The sequence below is a fragment of the Vulpes vulpes genome, chromosome 6, assembly GCF_048418805.1.
Source record: "Vulpes vulpes isolate BD-2025 chromosome 6, VulVul3, whole genome shotgun sequence".
Lineage (NCBI taxonomy): Eukaryota > Metazoa > Chordata > Mammalia > Carnivora > Canidae > Vulpes > Vulpes vulpes.
The window spans coordinates 15,809,208-15,834,504 of record NC_132785.1 but is presented as its reverse complement, the minus strand read 5'-3'; the positions used below and the strand labels follow the sequence as shown (position 1 = coordinate 15,834,504).

Here is a 25,297-nt window from a genome sequence, read left to right as displayed (position 1 = left end):
GAGAGCAACTTGGAGTCAAAGAAGGGAAATTGGTGTTAGATAATAAACACAGATTGTGCTCAGGGTACCAGTAAAGCAAATGTGACATTTGTTACACATGTTGCTCAAGTAGCTTCTGATACCTTTTCATTCCTGTCGCAGATTAGCTTGGACAAGAGAGCATTCTTTTCCCCCTATCTTTTCCACATGCTCATTGTTTCTTCTTGAGATCAAGATTTGAAAAATATTAAAATTATATTGAAATGAGTTTAATGTTTAAAGGTCTGTATTCACCCCTCTTTTTCTGAATATACTGATTATTTTGTAATGTTTATGGAGGTCAAGGGGCCTAATTTTATACAAAACTTTATTAAGTGTGGTTTGTGTGAGCATTTCCTAAATTTCATCTTACATTTGTTAAAATATGAAATTTCCTTTATTTTTGCATTTGAAAATCTAAAGGTTTAAAAACAAATTAGTGACATTTATTTTGTGTTTAGTGGAATTTTCTTACTTTATTATTGTAAGATTTTTCACAAATATTTTGTTCCTAGAGTGTTTTACCTTTTATATATTATAATTTTGTCCTTTCAAGGCATTTAATATACTCTCTTTTAGTCTCTGTAGAAACGCTGGAAAAGAATTTGAAGCAGATGGGAAGGCAGCTTCAACAGCTTGAGAAAGATTTGGAAACCTTTCCCCCTCCTGAGGACTTGCATGATAAGTTTGTGACAAAGATGTCCATATCCTTCTGATATCTAAATAACTTAAGTCACTAGTCAACTAGAGTTACAATTTATTTAATGTTGTAGGTATAATTGCATAACCAGTGGTTATTCTGTAGTGCCAAATAACAGTTTAACTTTTGCCTTCTTGCAGGAAAATTTATCAGTGTGTTTACCTATCATGAATAATACAGAAATGTATTCTGCTTTCAATTCCTTTTTTTTTTTTTTTTTTGGTATCAATTTGGATATTTTCTCTCCTCTCTTCCCTTCCATTTGCTTTGTATCCTTCTGATGTTCATGGTAAATTGAAAGGACATGAAAACTCAGTTTGAATCTAACATCATGATGTGATTTAGATCCTTTTGAAATATTTCAAGAAGGAAACAAACATTTTATAAACTGGTATGACTCGTCAGCCTAATTTCAAGGGTTGGTATAAAAATTATCTCATATTCCAGAAACTTTAATATTTCCTTTAGAAATACTGCATGGTTCCAAAATTAAAATGGAATTTGTCATGATCACCACTTGTGTAGGTCTTCTCCAAACCCAAAATAAAATCCCTGTGTGTGTGTATTTATATATAAATGAGACTTGAGTCCTGCCTAATTTAAGGTTTCTTTTGAATTCGATTATCTTTGGTTTCACTAACTTTGTGGCTTAATCTCTATTGAGTAATTGAAGTAATAAACTTTTTTTTAATTTCCTGAAATGAATGTTGAGTTGCTTTGCAAACCATTCTGTGAGATTAGAGACTGATATCTTTTGTGTTATAATAAAGTATCACTACTATGCATTATTAAAATCTCATATGGACCTCAGAATTTTATATGAAAGGATAACCCACTTCCAATGAGCTCTTATAAATAGACACTCCTAATATTTTAAACTGTGAGACTTGAAATAAAATAACTATTTTTCCTCTTTTCATATCTGTTCCCCTGAGATTTTAGCAAATCACAAAATTATTATTTGGTTTGTCATAGATTTTATTGTATATGCTTTCAGCTTAATTGTGAATTAGCTCAATTTTTAGCTTTCTTTACTGTCTCTTTTGGGAAATACCATAAAAATGTACTCAAGCAACAATCAATTCAGGCTAATGTGTTTATTTCCTTTCATATCTTTCCTACCCATTCAGTTTCTTCTTTTATTAGGCAGGGCACCCTTATTACTATGTTTGAGAAGGTGTTTTTTTGTTTTTGTTTTTTTTAACTAAAAGTAAAGTCTGTATTTACTCATCAAAAAAATACTTTCTCAGCACCTACTCATGTGGTGAAGTATGCTTTTTAAAACTAAATTTGTTATTGCAGAGTTACATTAGCTTCATCATTCTTAGCTTTTTTCCCCCTCAATCATTTTATCATTTTAAAATATTCATATGTGACAGTTTATTTTAATCATTAAGCACTATTAATTGAAGTACTTTCATCATTCCCTATAGAGAGAATGCATTTTAGAAAAGGGTTTACTTGGCATACAGTTTCTGGCAATACACTGTGAGCGTACTAATTAGGAGGCTCAGGTTTCTGGAACCTATAACCTAAGATAAATTCCTGAGCTTAGAGAGAAGGTGATAGAATCCTGCTCAGCAGACGATCCCAGGACCTATCCATACTTGTATTCATATGACACAAGAAGCTGAATGATGTCGGTTTCTTGAAAGGTATGCAGCTCATAAAAAGCAACCAGCAGGAAATCAGAATCAGGAAGGATGAGGCTTTGTTGGAAACAATTTTTCATTCAGAGTACAATTATACTCCATGGACAAGAAAGCTACTACATCCTGTCGCTAAATATCACAACCTAGAAGCCTCTAATGAACTGATTAGCATTCATGTATCTCTTGGAAGTCAGATATATGAACAGTTGGTGCACTTTGCTATTGACAAAGCTTATAATCATAAATATTCTTTGCTGAGATTAGATTGCACTCGTTTGCTTTTCATCTTGGTTAGACATACTAGTTTCGAAGTAATTAAATTCATTCATTGCAAAGCTTTGTTTACTTTAATTAGGACTGACAACAAGTCACATTTGGAATATTAAATGGGTTTATATAGATCTTATTAACATGGCAAATTGTGAGCTTCTTATCAGATCTTAGAAAGTGAAAGAATTTGGAAACTAAAATGCACAATGAATAAAAATTATTTAACTAAATGTGGGTTATTAATGCTGGAACTTTGTTTACGTTTTAAGTTTTAGTGCTTATTATTTGAAACACATGTCAAGTGGTTTGGTTCGTCAACCAGTTCTGAAAGAATTGATATTATCTAAGTTGTTAGGGATGCATTTTTACAAGTAGAAATTTAAACAATCATAATTTAGTAATGTAAATAATCCGTTAATTGAATTGTTTCCAATTATAACAATAGAACTTTGTTATCTGAAATTTCACTATTAGCATTCAATTATACCATATTGTAATTTTACTCTTCCAGTGCATGCTTTTTATTTACATACACTACTGAGTATAAAAAGATGAATTTAGTTCATCCTTTAAAATGCATATACAATTATTTCATATATATCACATTAACTTTTTAGTAATAATTATGTTATTTTCCAATTGTTAAGCCAGGGTCAGAAATATAATTGGAGTTGACTATTTCCACTGTAAATATTTGCTTGAAAAATGTGTGACACGAATTCGAAGCAGGGCCACCGATATTGGTATATGCAAACTATTACATGTGAAATGTACATACTTAGCTCCTAAACGTGAGAAAATTAGGAAAATGCCAGGATTTGTGTCATGTGGTACCTGTTCGTTTCTTCTGAACTTTAGATTCTAGAATATTCATTTTAAGGAAACTAATAAATAGATCCTAGATTGTTGCCTTTGAAGTCCTCCTTGTGCAGGATTTGCCTTTTCTTGTCTTCCTACCCCATCTCCTGAGTTTCTTAGAAAAAAGTCATTCTGCCAAACATTTATATATTTTTCTATTTGTCACAACTTATGTTACAATACCTTGGCTTTTTCCATGTTATAATCTTTACATTTCTTCATTGCAGTCCTACTTTATTTTCATATTTTTTTCTTGTTCTAGTATATTGCAATGTTTTAGACATTTTTGGAATTATTACATAGATGCTAAAACTATTCCAATAAATTCCTTGAAAGACTTGGGTCATATATCTATATTCCACACTGTGTAAAACACAGCATCTTTTAGGTAAAGGAATTCAGTACGTTTCTATTTAATTAAACAGTGGTTAGTAAAATAGAGGAATGGGATCTGTGGAACATAAACTGTATAATACATGTACATTTGTAAGAGTGCAAGTTTGGGTAATTGGATGATTTGTATTAGCAGATTTTTCTTTTGAATTACCCTTCTCTCTCTTTTTCTTCCTTCTTTCGTTGTCTTCCATTTACATTCTTTTTTTTTTTTTAAGATTTTATTTATTTGACAGCACAAGTAGGGGGAGCAGCAGAGGGAAGAGAAGCAGGCTCCCCACTGAGCAAGGAGCCCAACACTTGAGGCTTGATCCCAGGACTCCGGATCACGACCTGAGCCAAAGGTAGATGCTTAACAGACTGAGGCACCTAGGTGCCCTTTCCCTTTACATTCTTAACAAACTTTTAAAACTCTGGTTAAAATATCCTGGTTCTCGGGGATCCCTGGGTGGTGCAGCAGTTTAGCGCCTGCCTTTGGCCCAGGGCGCGATCCTGGAGACCCGGGATCGAATCCCACGTCGGGCTGCCGGTGCATGGAGCCCGCTTCTCCCTCTGCCTGTGTCTCTGCCTCTCTCTCTCTCTCTCTCTCTGTGACTATCATAAATAAATAAAAATTGAAAAAAATTAAAAAAAAAAAAAACAAAATATCCTGGTTCTCATCCAAATTGGTAATGATCTTTTCCTCCCCTGAGATCTCACAGTGCTTACAGAAGGTACTATACCACATGGCGCTCATCGCTCTTCATAGTTACACCCTGGTTGTTCCTAGTAATGTCACCTTAGTCGGGACTTCCCTGACAACCCAACGTAAACTGGCGTCTCTTAGTCTCTATAATATCACACACTTTTATTTTCATCATCCTACTTCTCAACTCTCTGAACATCTCATGCATTGACTTCTTTATCCTCTGTCATCACACTCCAGAACATGTGTTTTATGACATCAGGGATTCTGACTACCTCGTTAACTAGTGTTTTCTCTATTGGCCAGAAGAGTAGAATGCAGTGGAGCTTAGTGAATACTTATCAAATGGCTGGCTGGATCCTGAGTACTTAAGATGATCTATAAAAGGTATTAGACATATAGGACTGATTGAAGCTGGTCCTTGTAAGATGTGTTAATGGAAGTAATGGATATCTTTCTTGGGGGAAGCACTATAATGAGGGCGGGACATGAGACTAAATGTAGACTGCGTTTGTGCTGGGAGGTTTCACCATCTCCCATCAGTAATGATGTAGTGTGCCTCGTTAATGTAACCATTTATTCTGGCCTATCAGACAATCATTTTAAACCGAAAATTAATTTGACTATTTCCCAAATTGTTTCTGTTCAATCACAATTTTACCCATTCTTGTGGGTAATTCCAGTTATTCAAAGCTCCACTTCATTCCTTTGGAAGCAAATTGTTTCAGAGATAGCAATGATAAGAAAATTAACTTATAAAGCACTCTAGATGTTAAAACAGACCATGTCATTTCCATGGTTTTGGCTCTTGGCTTTCTTTCTCATCACATCTTTTTCCTGTTTACATAGAACTGTACTTTGATTAAGAATGCTCGCGGGCGGGGGCGCCTTGGTGCCTCAGTCATTTAAGCTTCTGCCTTTGGCTCAGATCATGATCCCAGGGTCCTGGGATGGAGTCCTGCATCAGACTCCCTGCTCAGTGGGGAGTCTGCGTCTCCCTCTGCCTCTGCTTGCCTCTCCCCCTGGCTTGTGTTCTCTCTGTCAAATAAATAAAATCTTTAAAAAAGAAAAGATGATCAGGGTGGCACCTGGGTGGAGTAGTGGGTTAAGTACCCGACTCTTGATTTCAGTTCTGATCTGATCCTCAGGGTTGTGAGATGGAGCCCTGGAACAGCTCCACACTCAATGGGGAGTCTGCTTGAGTTCCTCTGTCCCTCTCCCTCTGCCTTTGCCCCTCTCCTCAAATAAATAAATAGATCTTAAAAAAAAAAAAAACTTCTCTCTCTCCCTCTGCCCTGCCCATATGCACCTTCTCTCTCTCTCTCTCTCTCTCTCTCTCTCTCTCTCTTTCTGTGTTTCTCAAAAAAAAAAAAAAAAATGTTCAGGCATATTTCTGAAGTTTCACTAACTTGTGATTACTACCTGAAAATCTTAAAAAGTGTTATTGGATAATACTTACAGTTTTATTTTAACCTGTTGACCAAATTGATTCTTGAGAATGGGCATATTCCCAGGTATGAGGATAAAATTACTAGTATTTGTAAAGTGCCTATTATTAAAATGCAAAACATTAACACACAAGGAGGGGAAAGAAAAGGAGTAACTTTAGGGCCATACAATTAGAAACCCCCCTTAAAGTAGTACACTTGGTGTGTTGTCCAGTACACCTAATTTTCAGGGACACAATTAGCCCTTAGCATTACAACCAAATTGTATGTGTGTGAACGCGTAGATGTGAAGTATTTTCAGTGGAAGTTCCATGGCTTTCATCGCACTTTTGAGAAGGCCTGTTACCTATGCCACCAAAGTTTAGGAATGATGACACACTAGGGGAAAATGAATAATTGGCACCAATGTGGTGGCAGATGAGTAGACTTAATGCAGCAGAGAGGATGGAACATAGCATCCACAGACAGGGCTGACAATCAGAGGTGACCATCCTCCAGAAATGTGGCAAGAACAAAGGACAAGTAGGGAATTGAACTAGAAGAGAAAACTCAGCTGTGTTCCAGCAGAGTACAATGGATTACCAATGCTGTGTGTTCAGTGTAATGAACATAGCTGAAGAGATGAGAGGCGGCTTTGTGGAAAGGGAAGAATTGAAGGAAGCTTTGAATGATAAGATAGAAAACAGTTTCTCTTTTAAGCAAGAGTTAAGGATGTATAAATAATCCATATGGCGATAGTCTGTATCTGAGACACAAATGATTTTAGGTGAGAGTTAATAGATTGAATAAAGAAACCAATATTGATTTCTGACCTTACTATATAAATGAAGGAATGATTATTTCACATTACAAATGAATCACCATATGGTCCATTTAATGTTAGTTCCTGAGTGCGTTTCAAATGTGATTTTTAAATTTACATAAATTCACTTTATAATATTTCATGAATATGGATATTTCATAAGACAGAGTGATTGGAAATCTGTCACGTGTGACTGTATTGTTAAAATTTCTTGTGATTTTGTGATTTGAGTAATTATACAAAATCTGTTGCTATTTAACCAAGTATTAAAAAGTGATACCACACTTAAATTCATCAACCACTGCTACTCTTATGATCTAGATTCTAAAAAATGTAAGGAGGCATTTTGCTATTCAGATGATTATAAACTGAGCCACAGAATGATCTATAGATTTTTCTTAAAGGTTGTTAAAAAGTATCAACTCTTGCGTTAGAATCCAGACTTCCTACATTCTAGTTTATTCTTTTTTTCCTAAAATACTATATATAAAATAACGTAGTATGAGGGTGGGGGGAAAAGGAGGAGAAAGAAAGAACCAGCCTAGAAGGGCAAATAGGTAATCTGTAGACTGACTAGACATAGATACAAGTCAGCTGTGATTGCCTGAGATGTCTTTCCTTTTGGAGAAGTTGGGTTCTAATTATTAGAAATTTTCCATGCTCCTTGGATGTCACCACCCATCTGGCAGCAGTGCTACTTCTTTCTTTCTCAAAATGAAGGGCCCCAATCAGTTTCCTTATTTTATCTTCCACTGAGGAATACTCTGATTAGAGAAGCCCTATCTTTTGAAATTGTGGAAAACCTTTCCTTTAGGTTATAAACATTCCATGTTTGGTTTCCTTTTCTCAGTCTGAATCTATTATATCTAACTTTAAAAAAAAAAAGTCACACTAATATATTTTTTTACATTCAAGACAATAAGATGGCTTCGATAAGCTTAATTCTGTATGTTCCATTTCTTTTAAATGTCCCAGTTTAAAGGAGCCATAGAGGATTATGAATGATACTCTTTACAGAGTCATCTTTTCAAAATGAGGTATAGTATATCTAACTGCATTAGCAATTTGTCACACCACAAAGGAAATTCTATGGTTTGTTTAAAAATTGTTTTCTAATGCCGTCACTACATTCACACTGTTAGTCTTCTGAAAATCAGTGTGTTTTGAACTGTGTTGTCATTAATAAGAATGAGAGAAGAGCATTTCTGTATGTGCACGTGTTTGTACCAGATCATAGTTGTAAATCAAGCAATGCATAGAGTAAGGTATGTAACCACTTTTCCAAAGGAGAGTTAAAACATGAAGTTACATAATATTTGAAGTTTTTAATGTAACTCTTAATTTGTTTTTTAATAACTTTAGAAATTTAAAACTTAAAATGAGCAAGTGGGCAATAAAAATACTAAGTATTCACATTCATTACTAAATTCTATTTATTTCTCTAAGAACTTTGCCTTTTTAATTCCTGTAGTCCTCACAACAGCCCTGTAAAATGAGTGGTATTCCATATTACAAATGAGGAAATTATAGCACACAGAGATCGAGGCATTTGCCCATAGCCACTACCACTAGATGCAGGAACCTCAAATTGACCCCAGTTGTCCAATTTCACCTCTATGGTCAGCACCCATGTAGTTGATTTCAGTATCATTGGAATTCCTCAATTTCAACTACTGAGCTCTAATTTAAATTGTGTTGCGTGATCTGGATAACAGGCAAGTTGGAAGTAGAATTTCCTTGAACTCAAATTGTAAAAGAAAAATATTAAATAAATATTCAACTTTTCTGATAATTTGGACAAAGTTAAGAGATTGAATTTAAGATTTCACTGCTGTATAGGATAGATTGAATTATAAGAGCAGTGAAACCGGTAATTTTGGCATTTGAGAAATGTTTAACAGTGCCTAACAATTCAAACATTGGACTCACAGGGTTTATTTATTTATTTTCTTCTAAAACATCACTTTGTAAACTTCAGAATCCCTTAACTGTAACATACAGCTTTGTTATCAGTGCAAAAGAACAATATGAGAAACTTCTAAAGTTACATGAAAATATGGAGAAGTTATACCAGAGTGTGATGGGATACTATGCCATTGATGTGAAGAAGATGTCCGTGGAAGACTTTTTTAATGACTTGAATAATTTCAGAACCACATTCATGGTATGTTAAAAATTTTAATTTGTTTTTTTTTAAAGTATTTGTGTCTATACTATCTCATCGATGATCATTTTAATTTCATTACTTTATTCCATTCTTCTTGTCTGCAGTAAAACCTACCTTTCTTGATGTTGAAAATTAGTTTTAAAAATTTCAGATTTTAATACTATTGAAAACTATGTGGTTTATTCTCTTGTTGGTCTTCCCAACATTAAGCTGTAATTGGAAATTTTGATTGAAAATGTGACAAATTCTGAAGTTTTTCATAAAGATTCCCCTCCTGGCCAATTATAGAGCACTTTTGTAATATGTTTTTGGCTATGAATTTGTTTCTTTATACTTAAGATCAATATGTATTTTTGTGGTGTAATTTTACCAAATTCCATGAAGCTTTTATGAAGAGTTTTTTTCCTTTCCTTTTCTTTTCTTAATGCGTTGTACAATAAGCTACCTGCGATTTGCCTTTGAATGGATTTTACATTCCTAGGGTTTCCTTTAGATACTTTAATAGGGAGGTCAGGTCTTTGATGTGGAATCCTTTCATTTAGGCATTAAAAAGATCTTTTGAAAAGTATTAGCTGATTAGATGAGGGGAAAAAAAGCCACACACATATTAAAGCAAGAAAGCATTGTTGCCTCCCTGGGGAAACTAGTGATACATTTCTGCAACAAAAAATTATATTATTGTAAATAGATGGGTAAATCATTTCTCTATCTCAGCAGATGTTTGTGGGGCTTAAAAGTTTCGAAGGGTAAAGAAAACTTGAATTTTAAAGAAGTGGCTCTTTTTTACTATCAGGAAAAATTTATTGCTGAATTTATTGGGCTTGGTTATAATCATTTGGTTATAATGAGATAGTCCTTTAATAAAACTCAGTATTTTAAAGGAAAACTAATCTACAATAAATACACACTTGGCTTATAGCTTTAGTTTTTTCCCTCTGAAAGTTCAAAATGATTCTTTAATTTTTCACTACCAGAAGTTGAAGAAGTGGATTTGATTGATAAATATATTTACTATGTGCCTATATGTGTGATATATTGTACAATTTATTTAACTTTTATATGTTACGAGGCAACGTGGCCTAGTGGAGTAGCAAAGGCCTTGCAGTCTGAGAGAGCTAAGTTTGGACTCCATACTAGTTATGTGACTGTGAACTGATGTAACCTTCCTGAGCCTCAGTTTCCATATTTATAAATAGAAATATTAATTCCTCTCTCATAAAAGTATTTATTAAGCCAGGTAATATAAAGTATTTATCACAGTTGCTTAATAAAGTAGTGTGCAGTGAAGGATTAATTTAATAGGCTTGAGGTATTCTAACCCTGCATATATCAAAGAAAGTCCTCACCTTCTACTGGCTCTTGGCAGATCACCTGTAAGCCCTTGGAATATCTTGTCTCATAAGGATATTTTCGTATGCCTGGGGACTTGGACCAAACTACAGATAGCTTTTTGCTAGAAATGTGATTTATGATGAGCACCTGTTCTTGCTCACCTGAAGCACTGGACCCCTCTGTTCAGTTTCTCCTCCAAAGGAGGCTAGAGGCTGAGTAGCTAAGGTTGTCCATGTGGAAGGTCCACTGACCTTCTTGATAAAAAAACTCTTGACACCAAGGCATGGGAGAGTTCCCTTGGTTGGCAGTACTTCCTATGTGTTGTCACACATCATTGCTAGAATAATGGAACTCCTCTGGGAGAAATCAGTGGTGATTTTGATCTGTCCCCTTTCACTGTAATAAACTATAACCATGAGTACAAGAGCTTTCTAAGTTCTGGATCCTTCCAACAAATTGTCAAACCAGAAGGTGGTCTTGGAGACCCCTGACAAAACTATGCATAAAAGTATAAGATAGCTCTATGAATTAACAATACCTATCATTTTTTAGTGTTCTGTGAGCCAGATATTCTTCCAAATGCCTTATGCATGTTATCTTAGTCAATCCTTTTTTTTTTTTCTAAGATTTTATTTATTCATAGAGATGCAGAGAGAGAGAGAGGCAGAGAAGCAGGTTCCATGCAGAGAGCCTGATGTGGGACTCGATCCAGGGTCTCCAGGATCATGCCCTGGGCTGAAGGCAGCGCTAAACCTCTGCACCACCGGGGCTGCCCATCTTAGTCAATCCTGATAATAATTTTTCACCTTTCACTCTTATCACCCTTCTGTGGCACAGAAGTAGAACATAACTAGCTCAATGTCATCTAGCTACGAAATGGTGGAACTAGAATTTGAACCCATACAGGCTTCTTCCAAGAAGCCTATACAATGAAATACTATGTAGTGCTCCCTCCCATGTTTTATAGCTTGTGTTCTATTTTACAAATAATATCACTGGCATAGAAAGGGTTTTCTAATGAAACCAAGGCCATACTGTTATCAGGCATTCAGATTGGCATTTGAATCAAGTCTAATTGCAAATTTTCCTAAGATCTAGTAGGATTAGAGGGCTTTGGGCATTCTCAGAGTAATTTAAGCATTGTGTTACTAGGTGGTGGGCAGAAGGAGAAAGTGTATGAATGGAAAAGCATTCAAAGGAAAAGGGTAATACAGTGACAGCTATACTTGGTCTCTTTCAGAGTTCACGTGGGTCCTAGAAATAGATTCTGTCACATACACATACATACATTGTACTAAATTAAACTCATTAAACTCATTAGGGCTAAATATTAAAATTATTTTTATTTAAATGAATAATTTGGAGAGGAAATTTGGGGGGGGGCAAAAATAAAAACTGAGAGGAGAGTGATTCTGTCAAGGTCAAATTTTATTCTTTCTTCCTTTCTGGTAAATATGGTTATACTGCTTGAATTTTAGATAGTGTATGTTGAAAAAGATCACAGTGTCAACATTGGTGAAAACTTTTGACAAGTGTTTCTCAAATTCTCTTGATCCCTTAAGTTGCTATTTAATTCTACACTATTCAACTTTGAAAATTCGGTTAACTTACTGAATCAGTGTGAAAATATTAGCAACAGATGTGGAACTTTAATGTGTTAAAGGTCTTTTCTGGAATAGCATATTAATACAATAGGCAAAAATATATATTTCCTTTTTAAGAAATTACTGGTAAGGTACGTTTATATATTACTCATCCACTGGTATTTAGGAATACTTTTTGTCATGAATGAGCAAATCTTACCGTTAAAGTGGAGGTCCATTTTGTATTACATACAAGGAGTTGGAATCACTGTCCACATTCCATACCTGTCCCTCACCCCCTCAACTATGGCAATTTTCCATGGAATATTTTCTCTCAAGTTTTTTTTTTTTTTTTAAGATTTTTTATTTATTCAGAGAGACAGAGAGAGAGAGAGAGAGAGAGAGAGAGAGAGGCAGAGACAGAGGCAGAGGGAGAAGCAGGCTCCATGCAGGGAGCCTGATGTGGGACTCCATGCAGGGAGCCTGATGTGGGACTCGATCCCGGAACTGCAGGATCACACCCTGGGCTGAAGGTGGCGCTAAACCGCTGAGTCCCCCGGGGTGCCCTTCTCTCAAGTTTAAACCATTCTACTTACAGTTCCCTAGGCCTAGGACATTCTGTCCATACTTTGCTTGGCTAAATTACTATCTTCACCTTTCTGATCTCTGCTTAGACTTCACTTCATCTAGTAAGACCTGTGTCTATCTTGCTTACCTTGGTTTCTCTAGTGTTATTCATGGCATATAACAAATAAATTTGTGAAGTTATAAATATTCTCATCTACAATGGGTGCCAGGCTTTAAAAACTAATATATACAGTGCTAGCTAAGTGCCAGGTGCCCTAACAATAACCAGATGTGGTATCCATACAGTTTTTATTCCCATTTTAGAAGAGAAAACTGAGGCTTGGAAAGGTTGTGACTTGCCAGCAATTGATGGAGCTGAGGGACTAACCTGAAGGAGTTTTGCACAGTATATGCTGTATATGGCTGAAGTCTATTAATTCCTATTAAACATGGAAATTACATTTAATAGGACTAACAGGACTAATCTGAAACCTAATCCCTACCCAAAATTTAAAAAAAAAAAATGCGGCTTTTATTTTTAATAGTGATTTGGTTTGTGAATAATTTATCCAAAAATCTTTATATTTTAGAATTGCCCCAGAATTTACTCTCAAGCAATTAAGGCCTGGCTCATTTTTATTTTGAGCCCTTACTATACCTTTTACCAACCCATGTAATCTCTTACCAGTGTTACTAGGATCTCTTAACATTTGTTTAGATATAGCTGTTCAGGTTTTTTGTTTGTTTGTTTCTCCCTTTCCTTTCTGAGAGACCTTACACAATAGCTAAAGAAGGAACATCTGTTCTAGACTGCTGCCTCAAGCCATCTAGGCCAAGGGGGAAAATGTCTATGATCATGTAGCTTCCTCTGAGGAGCACCTGTTCATTTTGACAGCAGCTTAACTCACCTCTTTTCTAGGTGGAGATTCTTAACAGGCAATTCATTTGTTGTTGTTTTAACAATATACTCTAGGTAGATGGTTTCTACTTAGAACTGCTGATCAACTTCCAAGAAATAGGGAGTAAGTTTCCATTGTCATTTTATTTAGTTCCATTTTTATTACCTTCTTCAACAAGACATATCCAAAAACAACCTCCACTAATTGAGGGCCACCTTCTTGCTAGACTCCATGCTACATGCTTTATATTTGTGTGTCATCCGACTTTGTCTTCCAGCATTCTTGTGAGGTACAGAATGTCACCCGTACAGTAAGTAGGGGTAGAGAATCTTAGTGCCTTTTTGCAGAGGGCTTCAGAATTGGTAGAGGCTAGGATTTGAATGGGAGCCTGGGTGACTCCAAAGCCTGGACTTTTGAAAATATTTCCAAGTAGACTGTTCATCAGAGAGTTTGGAAGAATTGTTGAAATGTGATTTTTTTAAAGGCATTTTTGGTAACTTATTAGAATCAGCACAAGACATACTTTATTTCCTCACTCCTTGATAGAGTAACTTTCTATTTACAGCGGTGGGTTCATGATAGAAGAATGTTTGTTGGTCTGGTTTAATTTCAAATCGTTGAATGTTTTCTTTCAAAACTAGAGGACTATTAATGTACCCCCAAAATCACAGTGAAGGTTAAGCTGAGGGATAGAGAGTCAGTATCTTTGTGTAATAGATTTTTTTTTTCCTGTAGGATTCATGGGAACCATTGAGTTCTAATTGAAGATACTTGATCTTGTACTATAGGCTGAGTACATTGGTGTCTTACCAGGCATCAAGCTTCATTCACCAAGTGAAGTTCATGCCTTCAGTTTGTACTGTTGTAAAACAATAATCATGCTTTTCCACTTCTGATTGGCTTTAGATACATTGTTACATGCAATTACCAATGTACCCATTACTCACAGAGGTGCATGCTTCTACAGGATGAAGTGAGTCCATTATGGAATTCTTGTTGGCTTTTAGTAGGACCTTCCACCTCCCCCTCTATCCTACCTAACAGCTGTAGCATGTTCATGTTGGTCCTTTGAGTTTAAACTTAATTTTCATAGGTCTCGTTGGTCACTGTGACCTTGAAGCATAATGTGTGTCCTGGCCTCACTTCTCATTTATACTTACATTGAGAATTTTGCTCAAAGTGCCTTTACTCACGCCTGAAATATGTGGTCTCTTCTTTAACATTTTCATTCCTTATCTTGGTGATACTTTCCTTTTCCATCCCTGAAAATTCTTTTGCAATTCTTTCTTTAGCAGAATTATTAGCACAGTACAACAACACTCTTAACTCCTTAAGCAAATTTCATCTGACACTTTATTTTGCTTAACAACCTCATCTTAGAGAAATACTTCTGAATGCTTCCCCTCTTAGCTCTCCTTTGTTATTTGTTCCCTTATAGACAACATGTTTGAAAACAATTTTCCAATTGAATTATACTTATTAAGAATATGTCAATTTTCTGTTTATTTGGAGTATAATTGATACACAATGTTAATTTAATTTCAGGTGCACAACATAGTGATTGAACACCTCTATACATTATGCTGTGTTCACCACAAGTGTAGCTGTGTAGTTACCATCTATCATGACGCAATATTGTTGACTATATTCCCAATGCTGTATCTTTCATCCCCGTGACTTATTCATTCCATAACTGGAAACCTGGATCTCCCACTCCCCTTCACTCATTTTGCCCTTCCTCTCAGCCCCCTCTCCTATGACAGCCACTAATATATTTTCTTTATTTACAGATCTCTTTTTGTTAATTTTCTGCTTTAATTAGACATATGTAACCACTATGATGACCCTCTGAGTTTACAATTTTATATACTCCCATACAGAATTGGTGTCATTACATGTAAAAAAGTCAGACTTTTTTGGTTCATGTAGCTATTTTTTTCTGAGCACGTGTAGGGATTTTAAAGGACTGATGAAAAAGATCACTGGGCATCCTCCTTTATCATTCCTCATAACCTGCATATCTGAGCACCCCACTTTCAGGTTAGGATTTTGATGATGAGAAGAGCAATCCCTGCCTTAAAGAGGATTACTGTTGCATACACAAAAGGTTGGGGTAGCCTCTCTTAGGTTTTTTTGTGCACTGGGTTTGGGTATATGTGCCATACTTTGCAGTTTTTCTTGTCCCTAAAGTTCAGTTGTTTCCTCCCTGAACCTCCTTCCCCACATACATACCTCTCATCTGAATTGTGTGATGACAATCACAGAGAAAGATATCCTGTGATTTCTTCAAATCTGATGTGATTTATGAACTTGGCCTATGGTAAGCCTCACCCTTTCTGCTTGTTTTTAAGAGTGGTATTTTGCCATCTGCCTTATTTTTGGGAAGAAGGCAGTGGCTGAGAGTACAGGCTCTGGCATCAGAGCATCCGGGGTGATAGAACTATGGCAAGTTACTTAACCTTACTGAGCCTGTTTTCTGTTAATAACACCATGTGTTTCTCAGCGATGTTACATTTTGAAGATCAAACGACATAATGTACATACACCCTCAAAACACATTAGCTATCTGCAAAGAATAGAAGTAATTTTCACCATTGCCATTTCAATATAACAGAATCGATATTTTATGTATTGTGTCCCTTTTTTATTTTATACTTCCATATAGATGCTTTGAACTAAATAAATAGCTGTTTTTCATCAATAGCTCCATGTTTAGATTATTTCTACAATTTTGTTAAAGTTATGTTTCATCCAGTTAAAGATCCATTATTCATGCTACTTGAAGACTTTAAGTTAATTTTTGGTTCATATAATTGAAATACACTGTATAGTGAACAAATATAAAATCAGTTATAACTCATTTAATCTTGCTGCATGGGTTGATCAAATACAATTTAGTCTTCTACTGAATACTGAGACTAGTGATTTGCCAAACAAAAATGAAATCATCTGATGAAGGGATATTTTTAGTATAAAATGTTCTTGATAAAGAGGACAACCAGAACAAAACCGATTATTTAAGTTGTACAAATTTGATGCTTGTCAACTTTAAACATCATTTCTGATGACCATTGGTACGGACTAACTAGCTGATGAACAGAAACTCCAAAGTTCTAAAGTCCTGTGGTTGGATGTTGAGCCAACTTGTGTAATTATTGTAGGAAATCTCTTCTCTCCTCACTTGATTGGTGAGTTTTACAGCTTAAAAGATGTCTCTAGTAGCACCCTTGTTTTTCTCAGATCATACTGGGAGATATAAAGCTCCAACCTAGAACAAAACAAGTGTTTTAACTATAGGATGTTTTCTTTTTATCCTTTAGTATCTGATTATTTATGGAACTAGAACTATTCCAGGTGCTGAATATTTTGGGTTTGCAACCTTGAAAATAATTCTGATAGATTCTTCTAATCTTTACATTTTAAATGACTTTTCACAGTAAAAACTAATTGACTTAAATTTCCTCTTTACTGATAAGATTTATTCTCAATATGCAAATACATCTGGCAGATTCTATATGATTAAATGGTAATTTGTATTTCCCTTTGACATTTTAAATATTTTGTTCACTGAAATAATATTAGCAAAACGTAAAGACTGGATTGTTCTCATAAAATGTTAAAGTCAACAATTGATAGATAATGGAGGGAAAAGAAGTAAACTAATACCTAATAATAAGTATATTAACCTACGTAATTGTAAAGACAACATAAAACTAGGAGATCACAAACAAAAATAAATAAAATGGCATGTTCTATGTACATCTGATATACTGGTCTTCTACATTCTGTACTAGAGAGAATGCACACACTGTTGACTTAAGGCTACTGTTAATGTTATGTTTTAAACATGACCTGGTTTACATGGAATATTGTAGGGCTTTAGTTGAATGTTTTCCTTGAAGAGGTGATTAGCAGTAGCTCAAAAACAAAATTACCTTATCACCAAGCTACCTTTAAGCATTCTACTTCATGACTACTGTCTTATGCCTTGCTACACCTTTAAGCCTCACAACTGCAGAATAAAAAGAGTATTTTTATACTACTATATCACTTCAGAGCACAAAGGAAGAAAACATACTTAATGGAAAATCAAACTGTACTTTGGGAAACCATAATTGTGAATATTCTATATGCTTTCTGTTAAAGAAGTTGTAGAATAGGCTGAACCATCTCATTGATTAGAGAATTGTGCAAAATATTTGAGAGAATCACCAACAAATTCATTACAAAGTTATAAAGGCTCAGTAATGTTAAGTCCCTGATAGGCTTATAGGGAATTTGCTATTTCATCTGAGACTGATCTTACCAAAATGAGCAATTTGCAGCTGAAATAGTTTAATCATCAGCACCTGCACATTCTTGGGATATTCACAAAGGATAGTTTCCCATTTCCGTAAGTTTTATGGTCATGAAAAGTTCAACTGACAACACCTTATATTGAATGTTAAGATGATGAATTGTTTGTGCCAGTGTATAGTATATTATGCTCTCCTTTTCTCATTGATAGCATTTCTTCATTGAATTTGTTAATACCAGAGAAATTAATTATTTATTAATAAATTTTATTAATATTTATTGTCATTTTAAATTCCTCTCTAAAGCATACTTACAATTATTGCAAAGAGAGATTTCTAAGAATAACTCATTTTCTACAAGGTAGTTATAATTTATTGTTTATTTTTTGCATGTGGGGGAAATTTTGTATTTAGTTATAAAAGAAAATCTCGATGGAAAATGGACAAATAGGTCACATACCTTTTATATTCTTAAAGATTTTTGTGACTGGTATTATAAGAAAACTTTTTAAAAATCTTATTTATTCATGAAAAATACAGAGAGGAGAGAGAGAGAAAGGCAGGCAGAGACACAGGCAGAGGGAGAAGCAGGCTCCATGCAGGGAGCCCGACGTGGGACTGGATCCCGGGTGTCCAGGATCATCCCGTGGGCCAAAGGCGGCGCTAAACCTCTGAGCCACCCAGACTGCCCTAATTATAAGAAAACTTACTTTCTTTCATGTTTCAGTATAGGAATAATAGGGATACATATTTAAGATTTTCTTAGTTAAAATGTTCCATTTCTTCCTGAAAAATGTAATCATCAAGAATTTCTAGAAAGCAGTCATTTAGTATATTTGGACATTGCCTGTTCTCAAAATTGAGTAAACTCCTAAAAAAAGCATTTAATGGGAGTGTCTTGGACTCTTCCTTGGTTGTTTACTCTGAGAAAATTAGCCTGTGTTTTCCCAGTACCTGATATTCATCCCTCTGGGAAGCACACAGATTTAAATTCAGTTTGTCTAATCTTATTTTAGGGATCTGATATAAAAATTAAATAAGAAAAGAAGATTTTGAGCCTAGTGGAAACTGAAGAGATCCCTGGTTTCCATAGTTTAAATATTCATTAATGTTGAAAGAAATATAACTCTGAACAAGAAGACATTTATAAGCATTTCAATGTTTTTCTTCATATAAGATCTCCAGTAGTTTTCAAAGTTACAGAAATATGTAGAATATTATCATATGCTGAAAATGTTGAGTAGACAAAGTTATTCAAATGAGCTAAGGGACGCCTGGGTGGCTCAGCAGTTGAGCATCTGCCTTTGGCTCAGGGCGTGATCCCGCAGTTCCAGGATCAAGTCCCGCATTGGGCTCCCTGCAGGGAGCCTGCTTCTCCCTCTGCCTCTGTCTCTGCCTCTCTCTGTGTGTCTCTCATGAATAAATAAGTAAACTTAAAAAAAAAAAAAAAGAAAAAGTGAGCTAAGAGTCAGAAATGAAGATGAGGTATGATCAAAAAGTTGACATCTGTGGAAGTCCACTTGTGTTTTATATCCTTATTTTTATGTTGCAGTTTTTCTCTTATAAGACTGATTTTTTGACAAGAAAAGATATATTTGGAATATAGACTATAAAGCTTTTTTTGGAAAGAGGCAATGTGCACATTGATTTTTTAAATTTTTCTTTTGAGGGAAAAAACTGAATTGTGTCATTGGGCAAAGTTTTAAGTTAATTTGTCAAGAATGCCTAATTTCAAAACCAAGCAGTACTTTCGGGGGAAACAGGGAACTAAACCCTTTTTCAGAGTAAAATCTCTGATTTTACTTCTATAGAATTAGAAGTATTAAAAACAATGTGTCTATGAAAATATACAAATATGTAAAATTTTAGTGGTAAATAGCTAGACTTGTGGTCAAGAGTGTATCTTGTCTTTCATATTTAATTCACCTCTACCTTACCTGTCAAGTAATCCTGCTGAGTCAGATATAATGCTTTGGAGGAACTTCCATCGAGTCAGTGTACAGTCATATCCCAATTATAGGCTCATAGGGACTATGAAAATTGACACTCCCCTATATGCTTGATAGAAGCATATATAATCAATGCAAGCTAGAAAATGGCTCTTGCTTAAACTGTTGCTAGATAAATAATTGTGTGGAGCATTTCACAAATGATGCAGTAACGGAAGTAATATGAATTAGTAATATTACTACTAATTACTACTATTATTGCTAATAATAATTGCTACATTTATAGAAGTTTTACTCTGTGCCAGGCACTTAATTCTTGTATCACCATAAAGTAGGTGTTATTTTGCCCATTTTACAAAAGAAGAAACTGAGACACAAGACTTTAGATTTCTTCCTCCTAACCATGTAACTGCCTTTCTAATAAGAAATAATAAACAGATTTTTAAAATACATTTCTGAAAGTAGTAAAAAGTTATACTTACTATATTTTTGATGATATTCTTGATTGTCCAGTCAACAAACTTATTTTAATGACTGCCCAGCACTTTATGGTCTTTCAATGTCAAATGGTTTACTTTTGGATCCTAAAACACACAGAAATATATATATATAGTGTATAAGAATTGCCACATTATTCAAAAGTATTTAAGAAATAAAGATCTAGGTGTCGGTCAGCCTTCTATAAGAACACACTTTTGAGAATTTCCTCACAATATAATAGACACTCAAAGATCAATTCCACCACAATACAAGTTATTTTAAAACATAGCTGTCTTGTGAGAAAGTTGGGGAAATCTTCAGGGCAAAGTATTGTTTCCCATGAACCTTTCTCTGTTAAAGAATCTCCCAAAGCAGGGTTTGACTAACCATTTAATAGGCCAGATAGTTAATATTTGCAAACCAGATGTTAACAACTACTCAGCTCTGCAGTAGCAGTGCAAAAGGAGTCATAGGCAGTATGTAAATGAATGGATGTAGCTTTGTCCAATATAACTATTTACAAAAATTGCTGACCAAGCCACAAATATAGTTTGCCAACTCCTGCCCTAAAGGATGTATTTAAAGAAGCAACACTTTTTTTCTTCAGAAAAAAATAATTGGGAGACTAGAAGGCATAGCTACTATGAAACTAAATATAAAGAAAGTATACAGTAAAATAATGTCTAACTTGTTTTGTAGAAAAGGAGGTATAGAGCCTAACTACTGCACAAGATTGTGAAATAAACTGAACCAGGTGTTTGGAGTACAGGTGTTGCATCTTTTCTGTATTGTTCAAAGGAGAGGAAGGGAGATAAAGCTATCCATGAACTTTCAGGTCTTGTTAAATTAATTTATGTGATAAAATTACAAGGATAACCAGTAAAAGGATAATATCTAGTATACATTCCAAACCACAAGGGGAAAAATGGACCAAGAAAGACATGCAAAGAAAATAATAAGGTACATAGATAAAGGAGGACAAATAAAAGGATTAATAGAAGGTGGTAAAAACATATTTTATAAATCACAGTAAAATTTTTAAAAGACTAATATTGGATAAACAGACCTAGCCTTAATGCTATTTGAGACCTACCTGTAACCCAAATACATGGAAAAGTTTGAAATAACAGAACAGTTAATGAATATGATATTAAAGGAAAAAGGAAACTAATGTTGATAACAGAAAAAATAGACTTAAGGGAACATTACTTAATGATAGAAAGCTTAATTCATCAGAAACATACAATTCAAAAATTGGCATGAGCATAATATGGCACCAAAACATGTAAAAATTTATAATTTCTAGAAATAAGTTGACAGATTTATCATCATACTGGGAAACTTCAACAAAGTTCTCTAGTTGATATGTCTTTAAAGATATGGGAGCCTTAAACGATGCAATTAATAGAGTTGATTTGATTAATAAAGAGAGAATCCAACTTAACAATTAGAAAGTACACTTCTCAATCACAAGTGGTACTTTTATCAAAATAATCATGTACTAGAAGACCATAAGTGAAATCTTGATAAATTTCTAAGCTGCAGCTTTGTTTGATAACTACAATAATATGAAGTTAGAGATAAATTTTTTTAAAAAGATGAAATTTTAAAACCTCCTTTGAAAACCTTAAAATTACATGAAATAACTCCTCTTAAGGAAGTATTATAGAGAAAAATTAGACCTGAACAAAACTGAAAATACTCCAGAATTTATGAGATGCAGTAATGGTGGTATAAGGAAATTTACACCCTAAGTGCGTATGTTAAAGAATCAGAATGATTGAAAATTAAAGTAAGCATTTGATCTCACAAGTTAAAAAGGAATTGTATAATCCTAGAAAAAATAGGAAAATAAAGGAATGAAGGAGAAAAGAGAGAATTTTTAAAAAACAGAATTGTCATTATTTTGAAAAGACAATTAGATATATTTCTGAAAAGATTAATCAAGACAAGAGAAATATTGAGTGCATATCAAGGATTATAATTACAGAAGATAGTAAAAATAGACAAGCCAATTCTAAAGAAGAAAAATCTGTATAAGCTGTAATACTGAGGAAAGAGTTACTGATGCAAAAACATAGCTACAGTGACCAAGTAAACTAGAACGGTTCCCAAATAACACCACCACAAAAATGGCCACTCCACATCCAGAAGAGATGGCTTTGCCAATCAGTGGGCAAAGGATAGGTTAGTTGTGAAGAGTTATGGTTCAACTCTTTTTTCCATGGATAAAAGTAAATAAGGTCCCCACCTCCTACCATTCAAAAACATTGATTCTAGATAAAGTAGGTACTAAAACGTGAGTAGCATCATTTAAACTTAAGAAGAAAGTAGAGAAGAATCTCTTTGTCTTTGAAGAAGGGAAAGATCTCTTAAATAAGCTATAAAAGGTGCTAGTATTAAGAAGAGATATTTTTGGCTACATTTGAGAACTTCTGTTTACTGAGAGACTACATAATTGGAAATTTGACAGTTAAAATCCAAAATATATTTATAAAATAAACCAATAAAAGATCAGTATCCAGAATATATAAAGAATTGCAAATTAAGAAAAATGATAACCTAATGGAAGAGTGAATAAAAGATATGATGGGCATTTTACAGAGTAGGTAATAACAAATGTTTTATATAAACATGTGAGAAGCAACTTGAACTAATGAACAACTGCAGAAATGCAAGCTAAAAGCACCATGTGATACCATTATAAGCCTGCCAAATAGAAGACTGATGCTAAGAATTTGGTTGGTATGGAGACTATGATTATGCACTGATGATAGGTCTATGTTTCAGCACAACCACTTTGGAAACACTTTGACATCATCTAGTAAGATAGAAGAGGAACTTCCCTTATTCATCACCCACTCCACTCTTACCCAGGAAAGCAGTGGCCTTCAAACTATGTCAGTCATAATCCACATTGTCAAATATTTTATAAGGGGATCCAGCACTCCTTGGAACAAAAACAAAAAACATCAACAAAGAATATTTATCGTTACTGCTTGTGTCACATTCTAAAATGTTCTGTTCTCTTTCACTTAAAGAAACTGTCAACCATTTCTAAACAGATTAAAGAACCAACTAATGGGACCTACAATTAAAAAACCCTTACACATAGGCAAGGGAGACCTGTGCAAAAATGTTTGTATCTGCATTGTTTATCATAGCCAAAAATCCAAAGGTCCCACTGATTGACAGGTGAGTAAATAATAAAATGACAATATTAAAAGCAGTGAAAGAGAGGTGCTATATATACATTAAAATGTGACTAAGTCTTAGAAATATAATGTTGAGTGGAAAAAGCAAGTCACAGAAGTTTATAATAAAGATGATGAATTAAAAAACAAAACTCAAAGCTAGTGTTTAGGAGAGGAGCCACAGGGCAGCCTGGGTGGCTCAACGGTTTAGCGCTGCCTTCAGCCCAGGGCGTGATCCCAGAGACCCGGGATCGAGTCCCACATCGGGCTCCCTGCATGGAGCCTGCTTCTCCCTCTCCCTGTGTCTCTGCCTCTCTCTTTCTCTCTGTGTCTCTCATGAATAAATAAATAAAATCTTTAAAAAAAAAAAAAAAAAAAGAGGAGCCACAACTTATGGAGGATTACGCTCTCCTAGACTGTTCTAAAGTCTACACACACACATACATACGCATGCATGTGCTCATTGAAATTCACTGGGTTTGGGTCATTTCGGTTTCTCTGGGACAAAATGTATGATGCTGTAATGTATATTTAAACTCGTGGCAAAGTTCTTGTTATGCAGAAAACAAATTATAGGCGGGAAATAATTGTGAGCTCATTTTCTTTCAGAATATACACACAAATATGTATACATATTTGACATAGCTATCTATATTTTTGTATACACTTGTTAACATACCTATGTATTTTTATAGTAATATTTTAGAGTCTGCTGTTAGGATAAAATGCATGTGAGCCTTAGGAGCTCAGGTAAATTATTGATTATGACTTTGAAATGAACAGTCAAAATGTGACTGAAGTTTTAAAACCCTCTGTGGTCATTGCCCACAGATCTTTCAGACAGGAGCATGTGCCAGGCTATCTATCTCTGGGACATTCTGCAAGCACCCAGAGAAAGTTTTTTGGCTTTGCATAGCTGAAAGTAGTTAGTAGCAGTACAATTTATTTGCCAATTAACTAAATAGAAAACCAGGTCAAGAATAAGGTAAATGTAGCATAATGTGTATAAACTTGCCAAATCACTAAGTCCTACACTTGAAACTAATGTAACATTTTGTATGAACTATACTAAAAATAAAAAAAAATTAAAATAAGAGGATGAAGAAAATCAATGCCTTACAGTTATCTTTATGAACAGCTCATCTTTAACTTTTCTTTCTAGCTTTGAATTGAGAATTGAAGTAACTAAGAGGCAATTGTATCTGGAATAATGTGGTTCTCTAACTGTTCATCTTTTCTGTTTTCGGCTACTTTTGCTTCTCAACATTTAGAATAAAAGAAAATTCCCAATTACTGTTTGAACTGGGATATTAGTTTCAGACTAAATACCTATTTCTATGCTGTCTGTTGATATTTTTCCAGCTAAAATTCTTCTAGTAGTTATAATGTCAGAATAAGATATGTCTTAAATGAGATTGGCTTTTAAATGAAAATCAATAGTGCATTTTCCATAAAACAAAATAGCTCTAAGAACTACTTCAGACCTTATCCCTTAAATGTAAACATTATTTTTATAGGTCCTAGGAAGTAATTTTGATTTTTTATTGCCCAAAGGAATACTAAAAGGGTGTGGCAATTATGTCTGGTAATAGGTTGTCTATTAAATGTTCTCATTGAAATGCATCCAGTCATTAAAGTAGACAATTTACATCGGAAAATTTTGTACTTTAATAAGTTTCATAAATAAGCTACATGATTTTTTTTAAATCTCTTGTAGGTTCCTCGTATTCATTTCCCTCAAGAAAGAAATACAGTTTTGATTTCTGAATTTTTGCCCATCTTTTTCTCCACCACAATGCAGTCTTCCCCAACCCCCTTACCTATACACATGCGGGTACTCATGCACATGCACACACACACACACACACATACGTATGCACACTTGTCTTTGAAACCACACTTGTTTTCTACTTTTAGGCTGCCTTCTCCTACTTTCCTTATGTTGATTTTTATAATAGTCATTGTCTTATAGTTGGTGCTTAACATACGGCCCCATATGTATGAA

General features: G+C 34.5%; 1 protein-coding gene across 1 annotated transcript in view; it reads left to right on the top strand.

The window, feature by feature from the left end:
* DIAPH3 (diaphanous related formin 3) overlaps nucleotides 1–25,297 on the top strand; it is a 490,845-nt gene that overhangs the window by 300,379 nt on the left and 165,169 nt on the right. The window contains exons 23-24 of the mRNA XM_026009631.2: nucleotides 598–722; nucleotides 8,826–8,990. Coding sequence (XP_025865416.2) covers nucleotides 598–722; nucleotides 8,826–8,990 — 290 coding nt within the window. The remainder of the gene's footprint in view (nucleotides 1–597; nucleotides 723–8,825; nucleotides 8,991–25,297) is intronic.